General features: G+C 35.2%; 1 protein-coding gene and 1 long non-coding RNA gene across 3 annotated transcripts in view; one reads left to right on the plus strand and one right to left on the minus strand.

Annotated features, from left to right (window-relative positions):
- Positions 1 to 811: 811 nt before the first annotated feature.
- On the minus strand, positions 812 to 10,475 carry LOC105744462 (uncharacterized). Its single transcript, XR_001117529.3, has 3 exons — positions 10,372 to 10,475; positions 2,414 to 2,478; positions 812 to 1,244 (listed from the first exon to the last, which is right to left on the minus strand). It is a non-coding gene; the product is annotated as an uncharacterized lncRNA (long non-coding RNA).
- A 119-nt stretch (positions 10,476 to 10,594) lies between these two features.
- Positions 10,595 to 25,987, plus strand: part of LOC101430062 (complement factor H) — a 99,600-nt gene continuing 84,207 nt past the window's right edge. The window contains exon 1 of one of the 2 annotated variants that reach the window (XM_071207629.1): positions 10,595 to 10,731. In XM_071207629.1, the coding sequence (XP_071063730.1) occupies positions 10,674 to 10,731 (58 nt within the window). In that variant the 5' untranslated portion in view covers positions 10,595 to 10,673. The remainder of the gene's footprint in view (positions 10,732 to 25,987) is intronic. The other variant, XM_058274908.2, reaches the window with a different exon arrangement.

Raw genomic sequence — 25,987 nt, forward strand, 5'->3', positions numbered from 1 at the left:
TGATGAGAGCAGAACTAAATGAAATTGAGAACAAAAATCAACAGAGAGAACCAACAAAACAAAGAGTTGGTTCTTTGAGAAGATCAACAAAATTGACAAACCCTTAGCTAGCCTGATAGAGAAAAAAAGAGAGAAGACACAAATAAATCAGACATAAGAGGTGGGACATTACCGACCCCATAGAAATAAGAGAGATCTTAAGATGGTACAATGAAGAACAGTATGCCAAAAAAACTAGAAAATGTAGATGAGATGGACAAATTCCTGGATACACATGAACCACCTACACTGACTTTAGAAGAAATAGAAGACCTTAATAAACCATTCACAAGTGAAGAGATTGAAACAGACATCAAAACCTTGCATAGATGAATAGCCTGGGACCAGATGGCTTCACAGGTGAATTCTACCAATCATTCAACAATGAACTAATACCAGCCTTGCTCAGGCTCTGCCAAAAATTGAACAGGAAAGAATGCTACCAAATTCATTCTATGAAGCAAACACATCCTAATACAAAAACCAGATAAAAATACTACCAAAAAATAAAATAAAAAAGAAAGAAAATTACAAACCAATATCTCCAATGAATATAGAAGAAGAAATCCTCAATAAAATAATTGCAAACAGAATCCAAAAAGTAAAATTGATTTGTTAAAAAAAAGAGACATATTGTGACATGAAAAAAAGGGAAATAAGGTTAAAGGGACATTGGTATAATACATAATGACATCCATATCTTTGTACACTTATTTTATACACCTTTCCATGTCTATTATTCACTAATAAACAATGCAAAATCTAAGTTTAATAAATATTAAGAATGAAATGAGATGTTCTGAATGAAATTTAATTAATGATTTTTTTTTTTAAAGATTTATTTATTTTATTTAATTTCCCCCCCTCCCCTGGTTGTCTGTTCTTGGTGTCTGTTTGCTGCGTCTTGTTTCTTTGTCCGCTTCTGTTGTCAGCGGCTTTGTCCGCTTCTGTTGTCGTCAGCGGCACGGGAAGTGTGGGCGGCGCCATTCCTGGGCAGGCTGCACTTTCTTTTCACGCTGGGCGGCTTTCCTCACGGGCGCACTCCTTGCGCGTCGGGGGACACCCTTACGTGGCACGGCACTCCTTGCGCGCATCAGCACTGCGCATGGCCAGCTCCACACGGGTCAAGGAGGCCCAGGGTTTGAACCATGGACCTCCCATGTGGTAGATGGTCGCCCTAACCACTGGGCCAAAGTCCGTTTCCCCTAATTAATGATTAAGGTAAGATATTATTTAATTTGTTTCTCTCAAGACAACATCTGTGATTTCTTAGAAATAATGCATACAACACTTCATATTAGCAAAGAGAATCAATGAAACGTCTCAGCTGCTATAGGAAAATATTTCTACTACTCCTTTTAGCATAGTTCGGGTCTCCCTTTCCACCATTTTGAACTCAGATAATCAGAAGAGAGCAGCATGGTCACTGTTTTTTAGTTTAATGACTAATAAAACACGTACTAGGAAATGGGGTGGATTTAAACATGGGGGATTTATTGACACACATTTTAGAAGTGAGAGGTCCAAAATCAAAGGCATCGTCAAGGTAATGCTTTCTTCTAGAAGACTGTGGCATTCTGGGACTGGCTGCCCAACATTCTTTGTCCTTGGCTTCTGTCACATGGGAATGCACAGGGTGGTCTCTCCTGGCTTAACCTGATTCAATTGATTTTGGCCTCTTCTGTGGCTTTCTCTCTGTGTCACTGAATTTAATTCTGCCCATGAAGAACTCCAGCTATAATAGGAGTAAAACCCACCTCCATTGTGTTCGGCCACACCTCAACTGAAGTAACCTCATCAAATGTCTATATCCAATGGGTTCACACACAAAGGCATGGATTAAGGTCAAGAATATGTTTTTCTGGAATACATAACTCCAAGCCAGCAGTCATCTCTGTCAAAATTTTGCAATGCTCCTTTGCAGAGTGCTAACTTCATATTTTGACTCACCACCACTGAAGTCTCTCCTGTTTTTAAGTCCTAATAAATTTGTTGCCTAACTGTTTGCCTGATGGGCTCTTTGGTCTCCTGGCTGCCCCAAACTGTGCCCTTCAAAGTTGGGTTAAAATACTCCTGGTTTTAACATTTCAATTTATATAATTTATTGCTTGTTTTTCTATCTTTTCCTTAGTTACTTATATAACCTATCACATGCTACCTTAAACTTATATTTCTATCTTACTACTTGATGTAAAGTGTCAGCCCCTTGCCATCATTTATTTTCCTTTGTCTCCTGTAAAATTTTATATTCTTGTTGCCATGCTTTCTTCTACATATGTTGCAATATATTTTTATTATTTTTATTTTAAACCCTCCATAGTATATTGGCAAATTTAAGGAAAGGAAAATATTTTTATATATTCACCACACTTACCATTTCCAGTGCGCTTCATTCTTTACTGCATGTCCACATAATCAGGTGACATCAATTCTCTTTATCTATAAGATATATTTTAGCATTACTTGTAGTGTGGCTCTGTTGCAAGAAATTCTCTGGACTTAGGTTCACTGTTTATTTCATCTTTGCTTTTAAAGCCTATTTTTGCTGGTTATCATTTCTCATTTGACAATTTTCATTTCTTTTAGTCTTTTAAGGTGTTCTATAGTCTTCACGCTCTGTTGTTTTCTATGAGAAGTCTATTGATATTATTAGCATTGTATCCTTCTCTGTCAAGCATATGTTCTTACTTCCTCTCCTAAACAGTTTACTTTTTTTTTTTTTTTTTTTTTTTTTTTTTTTTTATTATTGACTTTGTAATAATATTACATTAAAAATATATATGTGAGGTCCCATTCATCCCCACCCCCCCTCCCTCTCCCCCCCCAACAACACTCGTTCCCATCATCATGACATATCCATCGGATTTGGTAAGTACATCTTTGGGCACCTCTGCACCTCATAGACAATGGTCCACATCATGGTCCATACTCGCCTCCATTCCATCCAGTGGACCCTGTGAGGATTTACAATGTCCGGTGATTACCTCTGAGGCACCATCCAGGGCAGCTCCATGACCCAAAGACGCCTCCACCTCTCATCTCTTCCTGCCTTTCCCCACACCCATCTTCCACTATGTCCACTTTTCCCAATCCAATGCCACGTCTTCTTTGTGGACATTGGATTGGTAGTGTCCATTGCACCTCTATGTCAAGAGGAGGCTCAGATTCCACATGGATGCTGGATGCAATCCTCCCATTTTCGGTTGTAATCACTTTAGGCTCCATGGTGTGGTGATTGTCCTTCTTCAACTCCATCTTAGCTGAGTGTGATAAGTCCAATAAATCAGATTGTAGGTGCTGGAGTCTGTTGAGGCTCAGGACCTGGTTGTCACATTGTCGGTCCAGAGATTCAAATCCCCTAAATCTATCTTAAACCCCAACGTTAACTGCACCTCTATCACATTAGCATGAAAGCCTTATGAAGGGAGATCCCATCTGAGTCCAGATTCATCACACATAAACACCGTTTCCAAAGAGGGGCCATCTGCCCTGTTAGTCAACCCCATCGGCCATGACCATAACTCTCATGGGTCTCTTTAGCCTTCATAGGAGCCAATATCTGGGGGTTGTATCTGCTTTATCTGTCTCTCTGACTCTGCTCAGTTGTGCATGAGGGCAATCCTTCTGCCAGCCTCCAGACTCTTTTTTAGAAACTCGTAGCCATATAAACTCATTTCTCCTTTCCATTTCCCCCTTACTTTAGGTCAAACAGCATTTTAAAGACATGTTATTTTATGTAGACATGGATATTCTGCTGATCCGCATTGAATCTTCCATATAAGGTCCTTTTCCAGTTGCATCATCAGTTGGTATTTGATAGTGGTCCCTCGTTGCCAGGGAGGCTCATCCCCGGGTGTCATGTCCCACGCTGGAGGGAAGGCATTGCATTTACATGCTGAGTTTGGCTTCGAGACTGGCCACATTTGAGTAACATGAAGGCTGACAGGAGGAAATTCCCAGGCACAATGTTGCTCTATGCCTTGTTCTTATTTTAGGTTTATCAGCTCACAAACATAGTCATTAGCATCAGGGGCTCACTGTTGAACCCTCATTTCCTCCCGGTCCCCTCCGCTGTACCTGGGAGACTGTCGCTGTTCCCCTGGGGACCACGACAGAGCACCACTGGCCAGAAACCCAGTACTCCCCCTGCTGTGGTTTTTAATTGTTGCCGCTATGAGTATATCCAATCATTGCCATGCACCCTGGACATATGTTCTGTACAGCTCCCTGTCAGCCATATATCACTTGTCATTGGTATCCCATACCAGTATCTCTCCATTGCCATTGTTGAAACACTCTGTGATCCAGAACTCCCCGAAATTTGAGGCCCAATATAATGTCGTGGTCCCTTACTAGGGAATGGCATATAGCGATGGGTTTAACGGATAGATAAAGAACTTGGATAAAGTTAGATATAGAACTTAAGGAATGTTGACTTGAAAAAATTCCACATCTTATCCTTTCCCCCCCCCCCCAATTATTCAGCATTTCTTCATAGGAGTCCTAGACCACAGCAATGCATATATATAATATACAGCATTCCCATACATCCACCATATAACCTTTTTCCTTCCACATCGATACTCTTACACCCTATTCATATCATATTTACTTAAGGTGATGTACAGAGTCTGAGATATTAGATTTCTAACAAGGTAATATCTGTGCTTACATTATGGTGGATACTTTAGGATACACAATTCTTTACATTTTTAGTTATCCTATGTTTTACAATATGGTTTACATTATCAGTCTGTCATCTCCTATATGTTATGGTGTAATATTACATGTTTTATATCCGTCCTTGTGTACTCTCAAGAAACTCCTCTCTTTCCCCCCATTTACTTTGGTTCCACACATTTAACGTCCATTTTCCCTTCCACCTTGGTGCCCACAGTGACAGCCAAGCTCCGTTTCCTGAGGAGCCACTTCCAGAGATAGATGGAATAGTGTTCAGGGCCTAATTTGCTCAACTGCCCCAACGCCCCGGGAGCCACCCTTTCTCTCGAGGGATAGAGTTCCCTCTATTTGGTGGCATTATTCCTCCCCAGGATGTGGGTCCACCCCCACTCTCACTACTTGGGATTCTACCCCTTGGTGTCACCCACTCTGGCAGAGTGAGCATTTAGACATTCTCCAGGAGCTCGTCTTGCATCAGACCCTCCTCTCCGCGCATTCTAAACAGGTAACCCTCTTTATTACATTTTGTTATGATTTCTCGGCATTTTACTCTCCACCACCTCCAGTCCCTCTCCTATGTTGGTATGCTACCCCTCCCTCCCCCCATTTTGGGCAACGTTACCCAACCGTCCCACCCCAGCCACCCTCAAACCCGTAAAGCCCCAACCATAGGCAACCCCTTGCCCCCATTTTATCTCTTCTTTGTGTTCATACTTACCACCATCTCATCTTAAATTCTACCCCTGCAGACAACGTTTCATATCCTTCCTCCATTCTCTGATTTCCTGTAAGCCTATCGTTCAGTCTCTTGCTATCTAGGGCAGCTTGTTTATTTCATATCATTGAGGTCATGTAGTATTTGTCCTTCAATGTCTGGGTTGCTTCACTCAACATAAGGTTCTCAAGATTCATCCATGTTATCACATGTGATTGTAGTGTGTTTGTTCTTACAGCCGAGTAGTATTCCATTGTGTGTATATACCACATTTTATTGATCCACTCATCTGTTGATGGGCATTTGGGTTGATTCCAACTTTTGGCGATAGTGAACAATGCTGCTATGAACATTGGTGTACATATATCGGTTTGTGTCCTTGTTTTCATTTCTGCTGGGTATATACCCAACAGTGGTATTGCTGGGTCATATGGCAAATCTATGGCTAGATTTTTGAGAAACCTCCATACTGTCCTCCAGAATGGTTGGATCCTTCTGCATTCCCACCAGCAGTGGATGAGTGTTCCCCTTCCTTCACATCCTCTCCAGCATTTGTATTCTTCTGTTTTTTTCATAGCTGCCAATCTTATGGGTGTAAGATGGTATCTCATTGTAGTTTTGATTTGCATTTCCCTGATAGCTAGAGATTTAGAACATTTTTTCATGTGCTTTCTTGCCATTTGTATTTCTTCTTCGGAGAAGTGTCTGTTTAAGTCTTTTTCCCATTTTTTAAATGGGTTGTTTATCTTTTTATTTTCGAGATACAGAAGTTCTTTATATATGCAAGTTATAAGTTTCTTATCAGATATATGATTGCCAAATATTTTCTCCCACTGTGTGGGTTCCCTTTTTACTTTCTTGACAAACTCCTTTGAGGTGCAGAGGCTTTAATTTTGAGGAAGTCCCATTTATCTATTAGTTCTTTTGCTGCTTGTGCTTTTGGTGAGATGTTCATAAATCCATTTCCTATTACAAGGTCCTGTAGATGTTTCCCTACACTGCTTTCTAAGGTTTTTATGGTCTTGGCTCTTATATTTAGGTCTTTGATCCATCTTGAGTTGATCTTTGTATAAGGTGTGAGATGGCAATCCTCTTTCATTCTTCTACATATGGCTATCCAGTTCTCCAGACACCATTTGTTGAATAGGCCACTCTCTCCCAGTTGAGAGGGTTTAGTGGCTTTATCAAATATTATGTGACTGTATATGTGAGGTTCTATATCAGAGCTTTCAATTCGATTCCATTGGTCTATGTGTCTCTCCTTATGCCAATACCATGTCTCCTTATGCCAATACCATGTAAACAGTTTACTTTTAAAGTATTTTGTTTATCTTTAGTTAGAGCAGGCTTATTCTATGACTAATTATGGTTTGCTTTTTAAATATTCTGTAAAATATCACATTGCCTTTAAAATATTCTGTTTACTTTTGATTATCTGCAATTTATCCTATGCCTGATTACAATTTACTTCATATTTAACCTTCTTGTTGTTAGCCGAGCTTCTTGTTTCTTTTGCCTCATGTCTGTAATAACAGTTGGAAGATTTTATCCAAAATTTCTCAGTTGTTTTATCTTACCCACTCTTTCTCTCTCCTCTTCTTGTGGAATGAAAAAACATATTTTGACCCCATGATACTTCTTCAAAAGTTGTTAAGATTTTACTAATTCTTTCAATCATCCTTTTTCTTTATGATTCAATTTGGAGAATTTCTATTAAATTATTTTAAAGCCCATTGATAACTGTTTTTTCCATTGTTCATTCAGCTGTGAATTTTCTCAAGTGTTTTATACTTGAGAAAATTTAGATATTCTAACATCCAGATGTAATAATTGAATGTTAAAATTTCATTTCTCAGATTCAAATTTGATTCTTTCATAAAATACACATCTCTTTAACAATTATATAAATGTATATTCCCTGTAATTCTTTAATATCTTTTCTCTTAGTCATTTTAAAGCTATTTTTTTCCTGCTTATTTTCTATTCAGTTATCTTTGGGTTTGTTTTTATTGATAGTATTCTCCTCTTGAATGCAGGTCATATCTTATGCTTCTTTACATGTCTAGCAATTTTTTAAAAATATACTTTTAAATGTTTTAAGATACTTAGATTACATAAATATTACATAAAAATATAGGGGATTCCCATATGCTCTGCTCCCTACTTGTATTAGTCAGTGTCCTATTGGGAACAATCAACAACAAATATCTGTCGATAGTAAAAGATTTTATCAGAGTCTCTCATGTGACCATTAGGATGCACAAGCCCAGGTTCCACAGACAAGCTGCAACCAGGGGCTCCAATGAAAGCCCAACGATGAGTTCTGGGAGATGCTGACTGACCAAAGACAAACTGGGAAATTCCCACTCAATGCTGGAATCACTTCTCCTTTTAAGGCATTCAGCTGACTGGATAAAGCTTCACTCATAGCTGATGGCAATCTCCCTGACTGATGTAATTTTAATTAGCTCTCTATGATTTACCACTCCATTAAAGTCAAGGTGACTAAAGTCCATAAATGTCCTTGTATTATAATTAACCCAGTGCTTCCTTGACCAAACAACTGGGCACAATTACCTGGCCAAGTTGACACATTAGCCTAACCATCACACTACCTATCCCACATTTTCCCACATTAACAACAGCCTTCCTTAGTGTGGTACATTTGTTACAATTTGGAGCATTGCCATAAGCATGGATTATAGTCTGCATTGTAGTTTACACTCTCTCCTGCATAATTTTGTAGGTTATGTCAAGATAATAATGGCTAGTATTTGTTATTGCAATGTCCTTCATGATACTTCCTGAAAATGCTCCCATTTACACATCAGTGATATAAGTTCATCCATTGCTAAAATCACAATAAGTCTTTCTAGGATACCAGTAGGTATCAGTAGGATACCAGTAAGTCTACTCTAGTCTACCATTCACTCACATCCTGAGGACTACGGGGTGGTGATGGCTACTCCAACTCTAATTGATAGGGGGTTTAGATCCCATGGGGCAGATGGATGGTACTATCTTGCTTGTAGTTGCAGACTCTCTCTGTTCCTTGAGATGCTCTTTGTCCATCATAATCTCTTTTTCAGTTGCCATGGATGAGTCCAGTGAACTGGAGAGTAGGTGTTGCAACACTGTTGAGATTCAGGGTACAGCCTACATATATATAGCTCAAAGATTTAAGTTTCTTGGACTTATACCTATCAACTCTAGTACTAACTATGGCTTCAAATAAAAGGGCCAGAAGAGTCATATATAGGGAAAACACAACTGAGTCCAACTCTGTCACAGCAGGGAGCATAAATTCCAAAGTGGGGCCCACTGGCAGGTCATCAAACTCCTTCACTGTCTGCTCTGCCTATAGTGTCCGGATGTCTCCAGAGCCCTCCGAAACCCTGCTCTTTGAGACAATATTTACTTTGACAGTCAGTGAGATCCTGCTGAGAAGTGTGTAAGTGTAACCTCTGTAATAAGGTCCCGACTCACTTTGAAGTCTCTTAGTCATATAAACTCATTTGACTTTCCCTTTTCCCTCTTTGGGTCAAGGTCTTTTTCCAAGTGCATTCCTAGGTAGTTCTAACAAGTTTTTATTGCACACTATATATTGAGAAAAATATATTGTAGAAATTATAGACTTTGATCTACTCATCTGAAGGGATACTGGCTTTTCTTCTAGAAGTTATATTCCTGGTTGCTTACTATTCTCTTAAGGTTTGACTTTCAGTTTTGTTAGGGTAGGTCTATTTCAATTTGCCTTATTCCAAGTGAATAGCACTTTGTCAGCTTCTGGGCCCTGGTACTTACTCCTAAAACACCTTTTCTGAATTTCAATACATCAAGTGATGAATTTGCCAATATTCATTGGCTTTGAATTCCAATCTCTTTCTATCCACATTGGACATTTAGCTGAATTTTGCAGTTTTCAGCCATTCAGCAGTTTGTTCCAACTGAGCTGTTTGGAGTGTTCACCGCTGCATGCTCAGTATAGAAACAGCAAATAATTTAAGGGGACTGGTATGCAGATATTTGGAAACTTTGCTGATGGGCCTCCCTTTATCCCTGCATTTCACTTCTCAAGTAAGAGATGTTCTGCCACCCTGGATTCAGGCCTGTAATTCCCCATAATAAGATTCCTATATTCTGCCTGGGATTCATCATTTGAAAAGCTGGATAAATATGGCTCTCACAGCTTGAGTTCATTCTTCCAAGAACTGAGCACTTAACAGTTTCTGCTTGCTTTTGCTCACTCAAACAGTTAATTTTTATATTTCAGACTGAATTTATAATTTTTTGTGGAAGGCTTATCCTGATATAAACTAAACTGTCTATTGTAGAATATATGTGTTTTTAATTAATGGAATACTTAAAATTTCTGTACTTATAGCATAAAAATAAACAAATATTAAGAAAAGTATGTAAGTAATTTTGAATGTGTTAACTCTTTTACTTTGTACACTGATTTGTTTTTATCCTCTTTTATAGTAATATTTTGTTTCCAATATTAACTATATTTGTTAGAAGTTCTTTTATAGTGAAGAATGAAATCTTCAGACATTACAAATATTCTTGAGCACAAAAAATATATATAAAGAAGATAAAGAAAAACCCAATAAGAGAGAAGGCAGTAACTTTAAAGAAAATAAGGCTTTGGTGACATTCTTTCAACAGAAAAAAATCCTTTTATGAATCAGAAGAAATTGTGCCCTAAAAAGAAGGTATTTCAAAGCAAAGTCATTAATACCAGTTTTAGGAATTCAGATGCTTCCCTATGCTCATAAAAATACAGGTGTTCAGCTAGGTTCCAGTATACTGCTTGATTTACAGAAATCACAAAGTAAGGAGTTTAGGTAACAGAGAATAACGCGTTAAGAAAGGTATAGTGGCAAGGACTCAGAGAGTTACTCAAAACGAATCAACTGGTTGATAAAGGGCCTCACCTATTTTCAGAAAGTTTTGTTTCAAAATGAGTATTTTGGTAGTAAATCCGTTCCTATTCCCACAGGAAGTTGTGTGCTGCATGTCAGCTTGTCAGGAAATAAACTCAACAGATTGTAGTGAAACCACTGAAAAGAATCAATTAGTGATTTTGCAAAAATCTTTGAACTTTGATATTTTCTAAATGACGTCAACTAGCTATCTGCTTAAAGTGCTCTTAAATTCAGAGCCATACTTGAAAACTGCTACTGAAGCATAGTGCAACTGGAATATATGAATTTATACACCATCAGGAATATCTAAAATGCTGCTCCTTGTCAATGTCGTTTTCAGCTTGTGGGTTTCCTCTGCTGAGGGACAAGGTACTGTGACAAGACATCTGAATACTCAGTTTCTCTATTAAATGTAGCTTTATGTCATATCTAGTTTCATGTGTCTATAGTTATGGTGAATTAACTGGTAAGGATATTCTGTATTGAATGATTTTAATAATGTGTATTTTTATGGAAAAATTATCTTATATTTACTAAGGGGAAAATAAATTATGTTTTCTTTGTTTTCTGAGTTCTAAAGAAGAAAAAGCCCTTCATCGTGATTATGGAGACATGTAAATATTATTATGATATCTCGAAATCTTATCATATGAAAAGCTAGATTCTGAAGCCAAAATTTTATGGAATTCTCATTTGTGTTATAAAAATACTAATGGGAATGAAAGACAGTTTCCTAATCTTAATTGTGGTGAAGTTTTCATGGATTTCTTTGTCAAAATGTAAAATTGTACATTGTAAATTCGTATATTTTATTGTGTCACTAATATGTTTATTGTAAGTTATGAAAATTTTTATCTGTTAAATATTTCAACAAAATTAGGAGTGTGCAAAAAAGGAATATCTCTTTTAACAAAGGGTAGAACATAGTCTCAATTTACAGTGTTATGCCAATAAACTTTGGTTTAATTCTCTCAGCCATTTAGTAAATATAGAATCAAAAGTAAATTTTTAATGACTTCCATTATTAAAAATAATACATTCTTCATTGTACTCTTTTAAAAGCCTGCCATTAACAAAAAATCCAGTACTCTCATATCCAAGTTCTTGTAAAAAGGCCCACTTGGAAATATCTAAAGTTAAAGTTACGCTCTACCCCAGATTTTTTTAAATTTTCTATTTGATTTTTTTTAACTTTTAACATAATTTTTAAATTTGTGTCTGGCTTGCTTCACTCAACATAATGTCCTCCAGTTTCATTCATGTTGTCATATGTTTCAAGACTTCATTTCTTCTTATAGGTTCAAAATATTCCATCACGTGTATACTCCACAATTTGTTTATACATTAATTGGTTAATGGATACCTGGGTTGTTTCCAACTTTTTGCCATTGTGAATAACACTGAACAACTATGTGCAGATATGTATTTGTGTCACTGCTCTCTGTTCTCCTGGCGATATACTTAGATTCCCGTGGCAAATCTATGTTCATCTTCCTTGAGAACTGCCAAACAATTCCTCCACAGTGGCTATACCATTCTACATTCTCATCAACAGAGAATAAGCATTTCTTCCTCTTCACATCCTTTCCAACATTTACAGTTTTCTGAATTTTGTTTTTAAGATTTATTTTATTTACTTATTTCTTCCCATACCCCTGTTGTTTGCACTTGCTCTGTCTGTTCTTCTGCCTTGTTTCTTTAGGGGGCATCAGGAATTGAACTTGGGACTTCTGATATGGAAGGAAGGTGTGTAATTTCATGAGCCACCTCTGTTCCCTGCTTTGTTGTGTATTTCATTGCATTTTTCTTCTTCTGTCTCTTGTTAAATCATCTTTTTGATCAGCTTGCCGCACCTGCCTGTTGCGTCAGCTTGCTGTCTTGCTCATCCTCTTTAGGAGGCACCAGGAACCTCTGCTTCCAGCTTTGTTGGATCAATCATTATGATTTTCTTCTTGTGTTTCTTGTTGCTTCAGCTTGACTTGCCTACTCATTGTGCCAGTTCACTGTCTTCTTTAGGAGGCACTGGGACCTAAACCCATGTAGTAGGTAGAAGTCCAATTTCTTGAGCCACATCAGCTTTCCCCCACATATTTAATAGTGATCAGTCTAATAGTTGTGCAATGATATCTCATCACAGTCTTCATTTGCAATTCCATAACAGCTAGTGATGTTGAATATTTTTCCATGTGTTTCTTCACCATTTGTATTTCTTCTTTGGACAGTTGTCTTTTCAAGTCTTTCACCCATGTTTTAATCCAATACTTTTTCTTTTTATTGCCGAGTTGTATGATCTCCTTAAATATCATAGATATTAAACCTTTATGAGATAAGCGCTTGTCCACTATTTTCTCTCCTTGAGTCGGCTGTCTTTTCACCCTTTTGACAAAGTCCTTTGACATGCAAAAGTGTTCAATTTTGAGGAGGTCCCATTTGTCTGTTTTTTTCTTTTAGTGCCCGTGCTTTCTGGCACTAAACTACCTAAGAAACTACCATTTACCACGAGATCTTGAAGATGTTTTCCTACATTTTCTTCTTGGAGTTTTATGGTTGTTGTTTTTATATTTAAGTCCTTGATTGATTTCGAGTTAATTTTTGTATAAGCTGTGAGATAAGGGTCTTCTTTCTTTCTTTGGGATATGGTTACCAGTTTTCCCAGAAAAATATTCATATGCTAAATAAGCATTTGAAGGAATAGTCAACATATTCAATGACTGGGGAAATATCAATCAAGACTATTAAAGGATAATATTTTCCTAATCATTTCATGCATGAAGTTTCTATAAATCCTAATCCAATGCTCAGAAAATAATCTCAGATTTTATGATTGTTTCGTATTTGAATTATGATTTTGTTTCACACCTTTCATTTTCATGTGATTTGCCTTGTTTATACAAGAGGTATACAGTCATATTGCCTTAGATTATCTAGCTTTTATTTTATACTATTTGTAAATGGAATCCATTTGATTCTGATGTTTGGTATATTTTTTTTTCCTTTTTTAATGAGGAACAATTAATACGCAATAAATGTGCACATCTTTATTGTTCCATTTGATGTGGTCTTACACTTTTATGAACCCATGGGAATCAACATACAGAACAAGATATAGAATACTTTTATTGCTCCAGGAACATTGTTTTACTTCACCATCTGTCCATCCCAGAAAAAGGACAAAATACGTAAGCTTCCTTCCATCTGGTCACAGACATCTAACTCTCCAACTTTTATGTGGGGGAGAATTATCAAAACTTTGGTGTCTTTGTTCAATTGGGGAAGGTCTATGAGAACATATCATTTCTAGGATTAATTAAATGTATCAAAACCTAAAAAGTTTAAGAGTTGCTTTTGTTCCATTAGTTTTTATTCCCATAAAGTCTGGATTTTGTATTGATTCAATTTATATTGTACTGACCTTGAATTGTTATTATTACTTCAAATTCCTATTTGATTTTTCTAATAAAAGAAAAAATATGGCCCTATACATTTGGTCAGTCTCTAAGATCATGTTTTGAACTGAGGTGCATGCCCTTGGCAATGTTTTACCACTACTCTTTTTTTTTTTTCAAAGCAGCTCAGGAGTTTAAGGGATTTACATTGAGTGCTTGCATGTGATTGATAGAGGGCAATCTACACTTCATTAATTGAGCAAAAATTTCTCTATATCATTTTGTGGGTTTCTTAGATAAACTCCTATTATTTATGTCTTATAGCTTTGACTCCAAGGCTGATTTTAAATTCAGCTATATGACTAAGCAAAATATAAGTAACGTTATGCAATTAGACTATAATGGGTATATGAAAATATATTAGAAATAGTAAATGAAATGAAAAAATATATAAATGAACATGTTTGATGTTTATTTGAGATACATGAATTCGTAACATTACACAGTTAAATGTATTTTATTTTAAAATTCTGGTTAGGTGTTCATATATTTTTTCTGATATTGCCACTAATGTAACTATATAACTTGTTGGTAATGCAGACATATTAAAATTTATTCTTGCAGAATAGAGTATGAATTTAAGACAAATTGAAAGAGTGTTGCAATTCCTCTAGGATCTAAATATGCATAGTGACAGTCTGGTATGGAGAGGAGGAGAAACACAAGTGATAATTAAATTAAAACTTTATACGGTATGATATCAAACAATGTTACTGTGTTAATGAGAGAAGCAAGTAGATTAAATGTCCAGACTTTTGTCATGGGATTCTTGAGTCACAAATTAAATGTCGAACACAGGAGGGAGGGTATGTTGGAGACAAGGAGGCTGTAATAGTCTGATATATAAAAAGTCAAATTTGCACATGAATAATAAATATGAACTTGACCCGTGTGACATTACAGTTAGACATTTAGATTTGGATTCCACAGAGGAAGTTATCAGCATAATGTTGGAAACTTTTTGTCATGGAAGTGTCTAGAATGATACAGAGCATATGAAGAGAAAAAAAGACAATCAAGGACAAATATGAAAACCAATCTGGAAAGCAGAAGTGTTCAGTCATATAACACCTATAGGATAAAATGTTTCTGAGGTGGTGACTGATGGCGATAAGCATGAATGTGAAAATCTGGGGAGGGTGGGCATCATTTAAGGCAAGGAATAGAAAGTGCAAAGGATTAGAATAAGCTTGGAATGTTTGGAGACAGAAAGAAGGCCAGTCTGTTCAAAGTAGGCAATTCTAAGTAGGCTCAAAAACAAAGTTTTGTATACTAAACATTATTTTGTTTTGATATTCAAAATATATATATATGAATGTATTTATGAGTAATAATACAATAAATGACACAATTCTCCAAATATCTGAATTAAAAGATTGGGTATGAATAATATCATCTAAAACCTATATTTAGTTATTTATTGTTTTATAAAATTGTTCCTTAAAATAAAGTGGCTTAAAATAACAAATCTTTATTATCCCATAGTTGCTGTGGGTCAGGAATCTGAGGGTGATTTAGCTGGGTTTTTCAGAGTCAGGTTCTCTCCTTGTGGCTGCAGTTGGAATGTTGTTTCAGGCTACAGTCATCAAATATCATGACCAGGCTGGAGGATCCCCTTCCAAAATGGCTCACTCCTATAGCCTTAGGCAGGGGGTCTCAATTCCTTATCACATGGCTCTCTAAATAGATTGTCCAAAACTGCAGCTAACTTTTCCAGAGCCAATGATTCCAGAGAAGAGGAAGCCTCCATACATTTTATGACCAAATGCTACCACTTCAGTCATATCTTTTAAAAAATTTGTCACTAAATCTAGCACACATTAAAACAGATGAGGGGAAGCAGATTTGACTCAACTGATAGAGCATCTGTCTACCATATGGGAGGTTCAGTGTTCAAACGCAGGGCCTCCTTATCCGTGTGGTGAGCTGGCCCGTGCACAGTGCTGATGCAGGGAAGGAATGCGATGCCATGCAGGGGTGTCCCCTGCTTAGGGGAGCCCCACGTGCAAGGAGTGAGCCTTCTAAGGAGAGCCACCCAGCATGGAAAAAGCACAGCCTGTCCATGAGTGGTGCCACATGCAGGGAAAGCTGATGGAGCAAGATGACTCAACAAAAAGAGACACAGATTCCTGTTGTCCCTGACAAGAATGCAAGATGACACAGAAGAACACACAGTGAATAGACACAGAGAGCAGATGATGGGGGACAGGGGGAAGGGGAGAGAAATAAATAAATAAAAAATTAATCACTAAATATGAGTTGATCTTGAAAGAAAAGGACGCCCTCTAAGTTCTGGTTAGGATGAAAAGAAAAAAAGAGTGAAGTCAGTTTAACTGAGGGATAAAATTTGCACCTGCATCCCTCAACCAGGATGCCAAATAATCACACAAGGCAAGGTATATATGTACCGAAGGAAAATACATTAAATAGGTCTGTGCAGGTTTCTTCTTAGAGTCTGCATAAAATTTATGCCTCATGTGACCAAGATGATATAATTTCATTTTCATTAGTAATGATCTCCTCAATACATCAAAGATCTAAATTCTCTATATTGCCTTGTCCTGTAGTCAGTAATGCAAGGAAAGGAATTATGGTAAAAATGGACTATTTCATTGAGGAAAAAATTAATATCCAATCAGAATGCTAATTGAGATAAAATATTTATACTGTTTTGTATTTTTTTATTCCAAGTGAAACCTTGTGATTTTCCAAATATAAAACATGGATATTTATATAAAAAAAATTATTATAGACCATACGTTCCAGCACCTATAGGGAAATCTTACTATTACCACTGTAATGATAGCTTTGTGACTCCTACACAAGATATTTGTGGTTGCATTATATGCATGCAAGGAGGACGGTCACCAGCAGTACCATGCTGCAGTAAGTCAATATCTTTAAAATGATACATGTAAACATCTTTCAGTGATAGGGAGAAGAGCACAGGGTGAATCCAGTCAAGACTTGTCCATAAAACTGGGCCTGGGAAAGAATCATACCAGCCCAAAGGACCAAAATAGATCTGTTCTTTTAAAGGTGCTATTTAAGACTTGTAAACGAGATTTTAAGATGGGATTATTGTAAGGGTATCTCCTAAGCTACACTTTAACATGTTTTAATTATAAGTCAAAGATTATAATGATTACTGACTGTTCTTTTTTTTAAACAAGCCTTTGGTTGAAGTTGGAATTTTCCCCTAATATGTACATCATTTGTGGATGCTTATGCATTCTCATTTAATCGTTCTAAATGGAATTGTTTAACATATTTTATTGGAGAAGTTAAATGTAGGTTTACAAAGAAATATCACGCCAAATATACAGAGTTTCCATAAATCTCCCTAGCCCACAGTTTTCATATTGTTAACACTTTGTCTTAGTGTAGTATTTTTGTTAGAATTGATGAAAGAATATTACTATTATTGTACTATTATCCACAGTCCATAGTTTACATCAGGTTTCACTTTAGTGTTGTATAGTCCTGTGGTTTTGTTTAAAAAATTAAAAGATGGAACATGTATACAACCTAAAATTTCCCCTTTATGTTTATTATTATTATGCATTATTATAATTTATTATTTTGAGCAACCCAGTTTGTTATTTTTACATTTATCTTTTTTGTGGTGTTTAGGACAATGTTATTTGTATTTAGTGGAAAATGGACATTTTCCAAATAGAGGAAACATATTTAGAAGGTAAATCTGTAAACATTGTGTGCAAACCTGGCTACAGTCTTCCAAATGATGAGAGCAAAATTACATGTACAGAGCATGACTGTTCCCCTCCTCCCAGATGTATTCATGTCAGTAGTAAACTGGACAGACATCTCAAGGTGTTTATGATTTTATAAGACTCATATTTATTTACTGTAGCAACATACATAGATTATGCCAATAGAACATATTTATTTCTTCCATGTGTGTGAGTGTATATACAATTTTCTTGACAAGTATAACTACTCCTTTCTATAGGTTTTTGTCAAGAAAACCATAAAGAAATTTGAAAACAATATTTGTTGGCTAAGTCATGTGAAATATTTATAGTAAAATCACTTGATCAGTTGACTCACAATGATTATAAATCATAAATAGAAAATAAATCCAATGTTCACTAAAAATGTCAACACTGTGTATGTTCTACTTTGCAATGAGATTCCCAACTGTTTTCCCTAATGGATGTACCAATCTACATTCATAATAACAGTCAATTGTTGCTCTTCATCCTTATTAATGATTAGTGATATCACATTTTAGTATTTTTACATTCAGTGATTATAAAATGTCATTGCATTAAACTTTCAATTTGAATTCATTTTTATTAATCAGACTGAGCATATATTCATATGCTTTCTTATTATTACATTTTCTAATCTATGAAACCATATTGATGGTTTTCTTAATTATATTTTTGTGTGCTTTTGTATTGATTTATTGAATTTTTTCTATTTTCTGAATATTGTCTTTCAATTATATTTATTATGAGTATTTTCTCCATTTCCATGGCTTGTGTTTTTCTTTTAAGTTATCCTTAGTGAATACAGTTTATCTTTTTCTACAATCAAAGTTATCAATCTACCTCATGGTTAATATTTAGTGTGTCTTTTTCCAGGACATACAGAGTATGCTATTTTTATTAGAAAAAGTTTAAAAGTTTTGCCTTTCCTGTTATATATTTAATACAATTTGAGTTGGTTTTTATACCGGGGAATTATGCACGGATTTAAAAACATGGAAAACACAAAATTTCCCCAGTTATCTGTAATTGCACCTGTCTTATATAAACATATATAATGACTGTTAATCTGAATTCTCTATTCTGTGCAATAATCAAAAAATGTTTGACCAGTGTTACTGCCCCACACTGTCTTAATTACTGTATATTTAAATTCTAGGCTTCCAGTTAAGTCCACTCACCCTAATCTTTATCATTCTTTAATTTTTTTCTTGGGCCTTTGATCTTATATATCTTAAATCAGATCGGTAAGTTCCTTCGCAAACTCTATTTAGATTTTTATTGGTGTTACCTTAGTTCTCCAAGATCAAGTTCTCTTAGCTCAGTTTATCAAGAGTATATATATTTATGGTATTGAGTTTTCCTATTATTGGATGTGATACATTTTGAAGTTATATAGGTTTTTAAAAAATGTCTGCCATTGTCTTGAATTTTGCATTTTTGGTTATTAGAAGACTTTGCTATAGTAAATTATGTTTCTTGTACATCATATGTTTATTAATTATTTAAGCTTTAAGAATATTCTTCTATCTTATATGATTTGAAATTGAAAACATTAATATAATTGATAGTGCTTAAAATTAGGAATAAGCATTAATGTGATGGTCTTTGAGAACTTCATTGCTGCTTGATTATCTTGTTTTTTTCTGTTTGAAATTTTGATAACTTGGTTTGATGAAATATTACTATTTTCTCAGATTTTGCATAATTTTTCATTTTTCATTTCTGATTCATGTATATTGTTTTGGTGTTTATTTTTTCAGTAATCTAATCACTTAAAAATTTTGGTGCAATTTTAGTTATTTAATGTTTCAAAAATCATTATTAAATCAACTTTATTGAGGTATCATTACACACAATAAAATTCACACTTGTTATTTTGCATGCCAATGCCTTTAGAGAAATACCCATACCCACATAACCACAAGTTAATCCAGTTAGAGGTAATTTTAATCTCCCCCAAAAGCAATTTTGTGCCCCTCACCAATCAACTTTCTCACACCAAACTGCACCACAACTTCTAATTGTACAGGTTCGCAAAGGGTTTTTATTCCATTGGTAAAACTCTAATCATGTATAATGAGTTTCACCAATGGGTATGTATGATTTCAGTTTAAGTGAAGGGTATTGGAAATTAGAGTCCACCTAAGCAAATTACATTGTCCATTTATAAATTCACACAGGGATATGGGAAATGTGCATCCTCTATGAATTCATTCCTTATGCTCCTGATGCCAAGATTCCAGTCCTTTGTTTTCAGGTTAGCTCCACTTACATCTTGTGGGTCATACATCTCTGCACTCTTAGGTCAGTATGAATGCTCTTTACAATCACTTTTCCATATCATGTTAGTGAATTATCTCTTGACCTTTTAAAATGTATGTTTCTAAAGCTTTGTTATTTCTTCAGGCTGTATGTCATATTTTCCATAACTCAGAAAATGATTTTTTCTCATAATATACTAATAAGGATCAATAACTTAGTTTCCTCAACATATATCTCTTTATTAATGGTCAGTGTGGCTCATCCTCAGATTTTGGCCTGTGCCAATTTGTCCAGGTGCTTTTGGAGTGTTTTGGACAAGATTCAATAAATTACAAAACATGGTATTATCATTGACTGGTTATTTCATGAATATTGTTTGAGCATATAATTTAGAAACAAAAGTGTGTACTTCCCTATGGTGGTATCATATATGTTGTAATTACTCTAGAATATACTTTGGTTTGAAAATGCCAAAGATCTTCCCAGAACTGCCATGGTTGAACATTGAGGCTATCAATCACAGATGTCTAAGCCCATCATGTTATCCCAATATTGACAATGGATATAGTTTGACAAGTATTCTTCACCTTGAATATTGCCCTTCATCCACAAATATATGGTCTAAGGCAGGGTCAAGCAATAAATAAGTTTTTATGTAAAAGACCCATTAGTAAATAAATGTGGCTTTTTGGCTCAATTCTTTCTGATGTATACACTCAACACTGTTGTCATAGCATGAAAGCAGTCATAAACAATATATAAATGAATGAGTGTGACTGTATTCCAATAACACTTTATTTATCAAAACAGGACCTGAGTTGTATTTGTTCCACAAGCTGTAATTTGCCAAGGTTTGTTCAGTTGGCTTTGGGTACATATGAATATATCAAGGCAGGCATGCCATGGATAATTTATGTCAAGCATATTTAACAGATAGTCATATAGGTTATATGGCCTGCATCTCTGTTGTTGAACAAAGTACTTTGTATGCATATTAAGGTTAACAGTTCCTACAAATTACCTCCCACAAGGGGTGCTCTGATACAAATAACCAAAAAAATTGGAATCAAAAAAGGAAAGCGATATTAGTCATCTTCCAAGAGGGTATTCATAAGGTGTTATTAGCATTTGTGAATTGCATCACATAAATGGTTCCATATTGAATGCTCCTTAAATCTCTCAAACCTTTCCTGGACCTTTAGTTTTAAACAAAGAGGAGGTGTTTGCAGACCAGTGGCTTCATCTTTACGGGCATTTGTAAATACAACAAGAAGATAATATTATTTTGATTTCCACCCTCTGAAATGTAGCAAGGCAATGGTAGCATTTTTATTTTTACATTATGCTGTAATTGGCTTTCATTGGATCACCAATTTTTCCCTTCCTTCAGCATTTGTAGTAATCAAGATTCACTACCCACCTAACAAACCAGGGCAGAACATTCAGGTTCAGCAGGAGGATTGGCCCCTAGAAATGCCAACAATATGAAAGTGGCCAGTGTCCCCTGCTTTGTTCATTTTCAATAATATAGAATAGGGGCAATACAGAGAGTTTATAAGACTCACTTATTCATGGTGTAAGAAAGAGGTAGAAATTGTTTTTTCAAACTTAGGCACCTGAGAAGAAATAGCTATCAATAATGCCCACAGGAATTTGGTCATGAGTGTTTAGATGTATTATTTATGGTGTCAGCTTGGCAATTGTTCCTTCCTCTATATTTGAAAATGCAATCCAGTGTCCAGGTCTACAGAATCCATCAAATTAAAAGAAAAATTTTCAGAAGTAGCAAAGAATTTTATTTCCTGTATTATATCCCATGTATTTTCCCTGTCTTCTACACAAAAATCTCAGCAGTTTATCCAAAGGTGATCCATGTGTAAATTCATACATGATAAATTTTATCTGTCATTCATCCAGTAATGCAAGCCATTCTTTCAGCCTTTTGTCACCACACCCTACTCAGTTTAGTAAGTAGGCTTTTTATTTGCTCATTCCAATTTCAATCAATCCACTACTTTTCCAGTGATAAGGTAGAGATTGTGTATATTGTATCTAATGTTTCTTCTTATCCATTTGTTGCATTGTACCTGCAGTAAAATAGACTCCTTGATCAAATAATATATAGTCAGGAGAATAAAACAAGTGTTTTCTGCTGTAAGCCTCAAATACTCTTAGAGACATTTGCTTCAGTTGCTCAATAAGAAAATTAAGATTCACTACATATATGTTCTTGTGACAATTTTTGGGATGTCCCTGGAATTTGAGAAGGAAACTAAGAAAATCCAGTTGTCACCATATCCTGTTGGGTCGGTGGCCCATAGTTTCTTTTGGGATCTAATAATCCCTTTGTATTTTTCTTTTATCCCTGTTGGATTTTTAAAGAGAGGCTAGTAATACCCCTTGATGTGTTAAGCAATTGCTCTAGAAACAAAACAAACAATCCAATTCTATGCCTTTTGCCTAGGTTTTGGATCTCACTGGCCCTGAGGATCACCCAGGCATCAAAGATTAGTATTTCTCAGGACTTTACTGAATAAGTATAATGACCTGGTCATGCAGGTGACATTCTAAATTCCCTGGGGTATTAGGCTGCTTAAGGGTTGCCATGCAAAGGACCAGAAATCTGTTGGCTTTTATAATGGTATTTACTGGGGGTAAAAACTTACAATAACAAGGCCCATAAAAAGTCTAACTCTAGGTACCATAAGAGGTGCTTTCTCACTAAAGTCGGTTGTCACATGTAGAAGCAAGATGGCTGCCTCTCTCTGGCTGATCTCTACCTTCCCCTCCTGGCTCTCCTTTTCCTCTTGAACTGAGTGGTTCCAGCCCTTTGAGGTTTCATGCTTAAGTGATCTGGAAGTCCTCTCTCTTCTGGCATAAAACTAGTTTCTTCTTGGCCTCCTATAGCAGTCTCGATTGCTCTGGTCTCTTCCCAATCTCAGCTGTAAACTATCAGGCAGTTGGTTTATCTTTCCCAGGGGCCAAGGATATTTGATGTGGCTTCTTCCTGTCACATGGCAGGAAAGAAAATGACAGAGCTGTCTCTTCCCGTGTTTGTGTGGGTGTCCATTTATATCAGGGCTAGCAATGGGGCAGGGACTCACCTTGAGTTAGGCCTGATGACATAGCGAAATCAGAAGCCCTAATCTTATCAGGTCATCTAATCAAAGACACCTCAGCAGAATTTAATTCAATCAAAGGGTGTCACATCCAAAGGAATAGTTTACAAACATCATGTTTCTATTTATGAGATTCAAAAAATAATACCGAACTGCCACACCTGGTACATGAGGCACTTTTGAATGTATTATTTTCTAAAAGGACTTTCTTCCTATGTTTTCATTCCAGGATTTCAGCATTCTACTGTAAGATTTAACTGTAATCTCTGAATCCAGGTAAACTCTAATTCTCTAGTTCCCTTAGAGGGATAGGTTCTTGGATATACCATTTATGATACCATCATCCATTTATTCCTTGTTGATTAAGTTTTGTTGCTTTTAAATATGTCATTTTAGCTAGCACTTGAATGTGTCCACAAACACATGGTTATTACAGTCATTTTCTTATGTTTTTAATACCTGTTAAACTGTAGTAATGTCATCTCTTTCATTGCTGATATTGGCAATTTACGTTCTTTTCATTTACTGATCAGTCTCTATAAAGGCTTAGATTTTATTGACTGTCTAAAAGAAGTATTTGTTTTCATGGATTTTCTGTATTTTTTTCTCTTTCTACCTTTTTATCTTTTGTTTTATTCTTATTCCTGCCTTTCTTTTTCTTACTTTGAGTCTAATTCCCTCTATATTTTCTAATGCTTAAAGTAGAATCTGAAATCATTAATGTGAAGCATATGTTCTTTTGTAATATTGGTGTTCAGTGTGAGAAATTTCTTCCAAAGTACTGCTAGTCTCATCCCTCAAATTTTAATATGTTGTGTATTTGTATTCCTTCTGATAAATATTCTTTTCAGTTCCCTTTTAACTCTTTTTCCTCAGCCTTATTTAGAAATGTCTTTTTCAGTTTCCATTTGCTAGTGGTTTTTACAGAGATATATATGTTATTGATTTCTAATTTTACTCTACTCTGGCCAGAAATTATATGTTATATGTGATGAATTCTTTTAAATATATTTATTGAGCCTTGCTTTAAATTATAGAATATGGTCTGTTTGGTAAATGATTGAAAGGCAGTTTAAATAATGTATATTCTTCAATTGTTTTTAGATGGATTGTTTTATAAATATGAGCTCTTGTCAATCTGGCAGATTATATTACTCAAATAATGTATAGTTCATTGATATTCTGCTTACTTCCCTATCAATAGTTGAAAAAGATAGATTTGAAATATTTTCCAAAAGTGCAGATTTGTCTAATTCTCTTTTCAATTCTTTAGTGTTTGCTTTGAATTCTCTGGAGTTCTGTTGCCATATGCATAAATTTGTAAAATATATAAACCCCCTAGCTAAACTGACTTTATTATTACAAAAGGCCCTCTCTTACCTTGTTTATACTCTTTTCACTGAAATCTCCTTTGTGTGGTATTCATGTCACTACTCAATGTTTATTTTATATTTCCTATCTTCACACTTTCGATCCATTTGTTTTTATATTTAAAGTATTTATTTTTCTCAATCTGAATATTTCTGCCTTTTAGTTTTGTTAACTACAACTTTTATGTTTAATGTTATTTCTTTATAGTTATGTTTAAGTCTATAATTTAGTTACTTATGCTCATCTATTTTTGTCTTCTTTTCCTCATTTTTTTCTTCATTTTATTTAAAAAATCTGAAATTTGACAGAACTCTATACTCTATAAACAATAATTCCCATTTCTTCCTTCACCATCTCTCCTGGTAACTTCTAATATAATTTCTGTTCTCATAGATTTGTTAATTCTAGATTTTCATTTAAGTAAAATCCCATAGCATTTGTCCTTAACACGTGCCTTGCTTACGTCACCTAGCATAATGATTTCTAGATTCCTCCATTTTGCATTGTTTCAGAACTTCAGTCTTTTTTATGGACAGAAAATATTCCAGTGTGTATATTTAATGCATTTTGGTTATCTATTTATTTGCCAGTGGACACTTACACAGTTTCTACTTTTGGGCTACTGAGAATAAAGCAGCTGTGAACATTAGGTACAAACATCTATTTGAGTCCCTGTTTTCAATTGCTTTGGATATAAAACTAAGAAGAGAATTAACAGGTCATATGCTAACTCTATCTTTAAACTTTTGAGGAAACTATTGATTTCCACAGTAGTTTCAGCAATTCGCAGTCCTAGCAACAAGTCATGAGAGTTCCAGTTTCAACACTTGTTACTGCTTGGTGTTTTTTTTTTAAATAATAGTCATCTTTGTGGGTATAAAGTGATATCTCTTTGTGGGTTTGATTAGCTTTTCCTTAACAGCTAATGATATTGGACATCTTTGAATATGCTTATTGATCATTTGTATATACTCCTTGGAAAAATGTTTGTTCAAGTCCTTCTTCCATTTAAAAATTTTTAATATATTTTTGTTATTGAGTTATAGGTGTTCTTTATGTATTTTGAATAGTAAAGCCTTATCAGATATGTGATTTACAGTTATTTCAGTTTGCCTTTTCATTTTCTTGTTATTGTCCTTTGATGCACAGAGGTTTTTAATTTGATGAAGATGAATAAATCTCTTTTTTTCCTTTCTTACTCATGTTTTGGCATCAGAACTAAAAATTCATTGTTGTATCAAAGTTCATAAAGATGTGCTCCTATGTTACCTTCCAAATGTTTTATGATTTTGACTTTCATATATTGGTATTTGATCTATTTTGTATAATTTTTGTATATGGTATATGGTCAAGGTCCAAGTTCATTCTTTTGCTTGTAGATGTTTAGCTTTGCTACCATCATTTGTTGAAGAGACTATTCTTTCTCCAGTTAATGGACTTGACAGCCTTGTCAAAAATCACTTCACTCTTGTATATTACTAGAAAGAAAGCTGAAAACTGTAACATGGGACTGTATACAAGAGTAAATCTAATTTAAAGCATGATTATGTGTGATATTTCATATATAAGATTTTTAAAATATAAGTACAAATATACGAGAGACAAGGAAAAAGAATAACAGCTATGTACAGCAGGGGAAACACAAAGATTGAGAGGTGATGAGTTTTTTAAATTATTATTATTGGAATAA

Source organism: Dasypus novemcinctus, chromosome 13 (assembly GCF_030445035.2).
Source record: "Dasypus novemcinctus isolate mDasNov1 chromosome 13, mDasNov1.1.hap2, whole genome shotgun sequence".
NCBI classification, from domain to species: domain Eukaryota; kingdom Metazoa; phylum Chordata; class Mammalia; order Cingulata; family Dasypodidae; genus Dasypus; species Dasypus novemcinctus.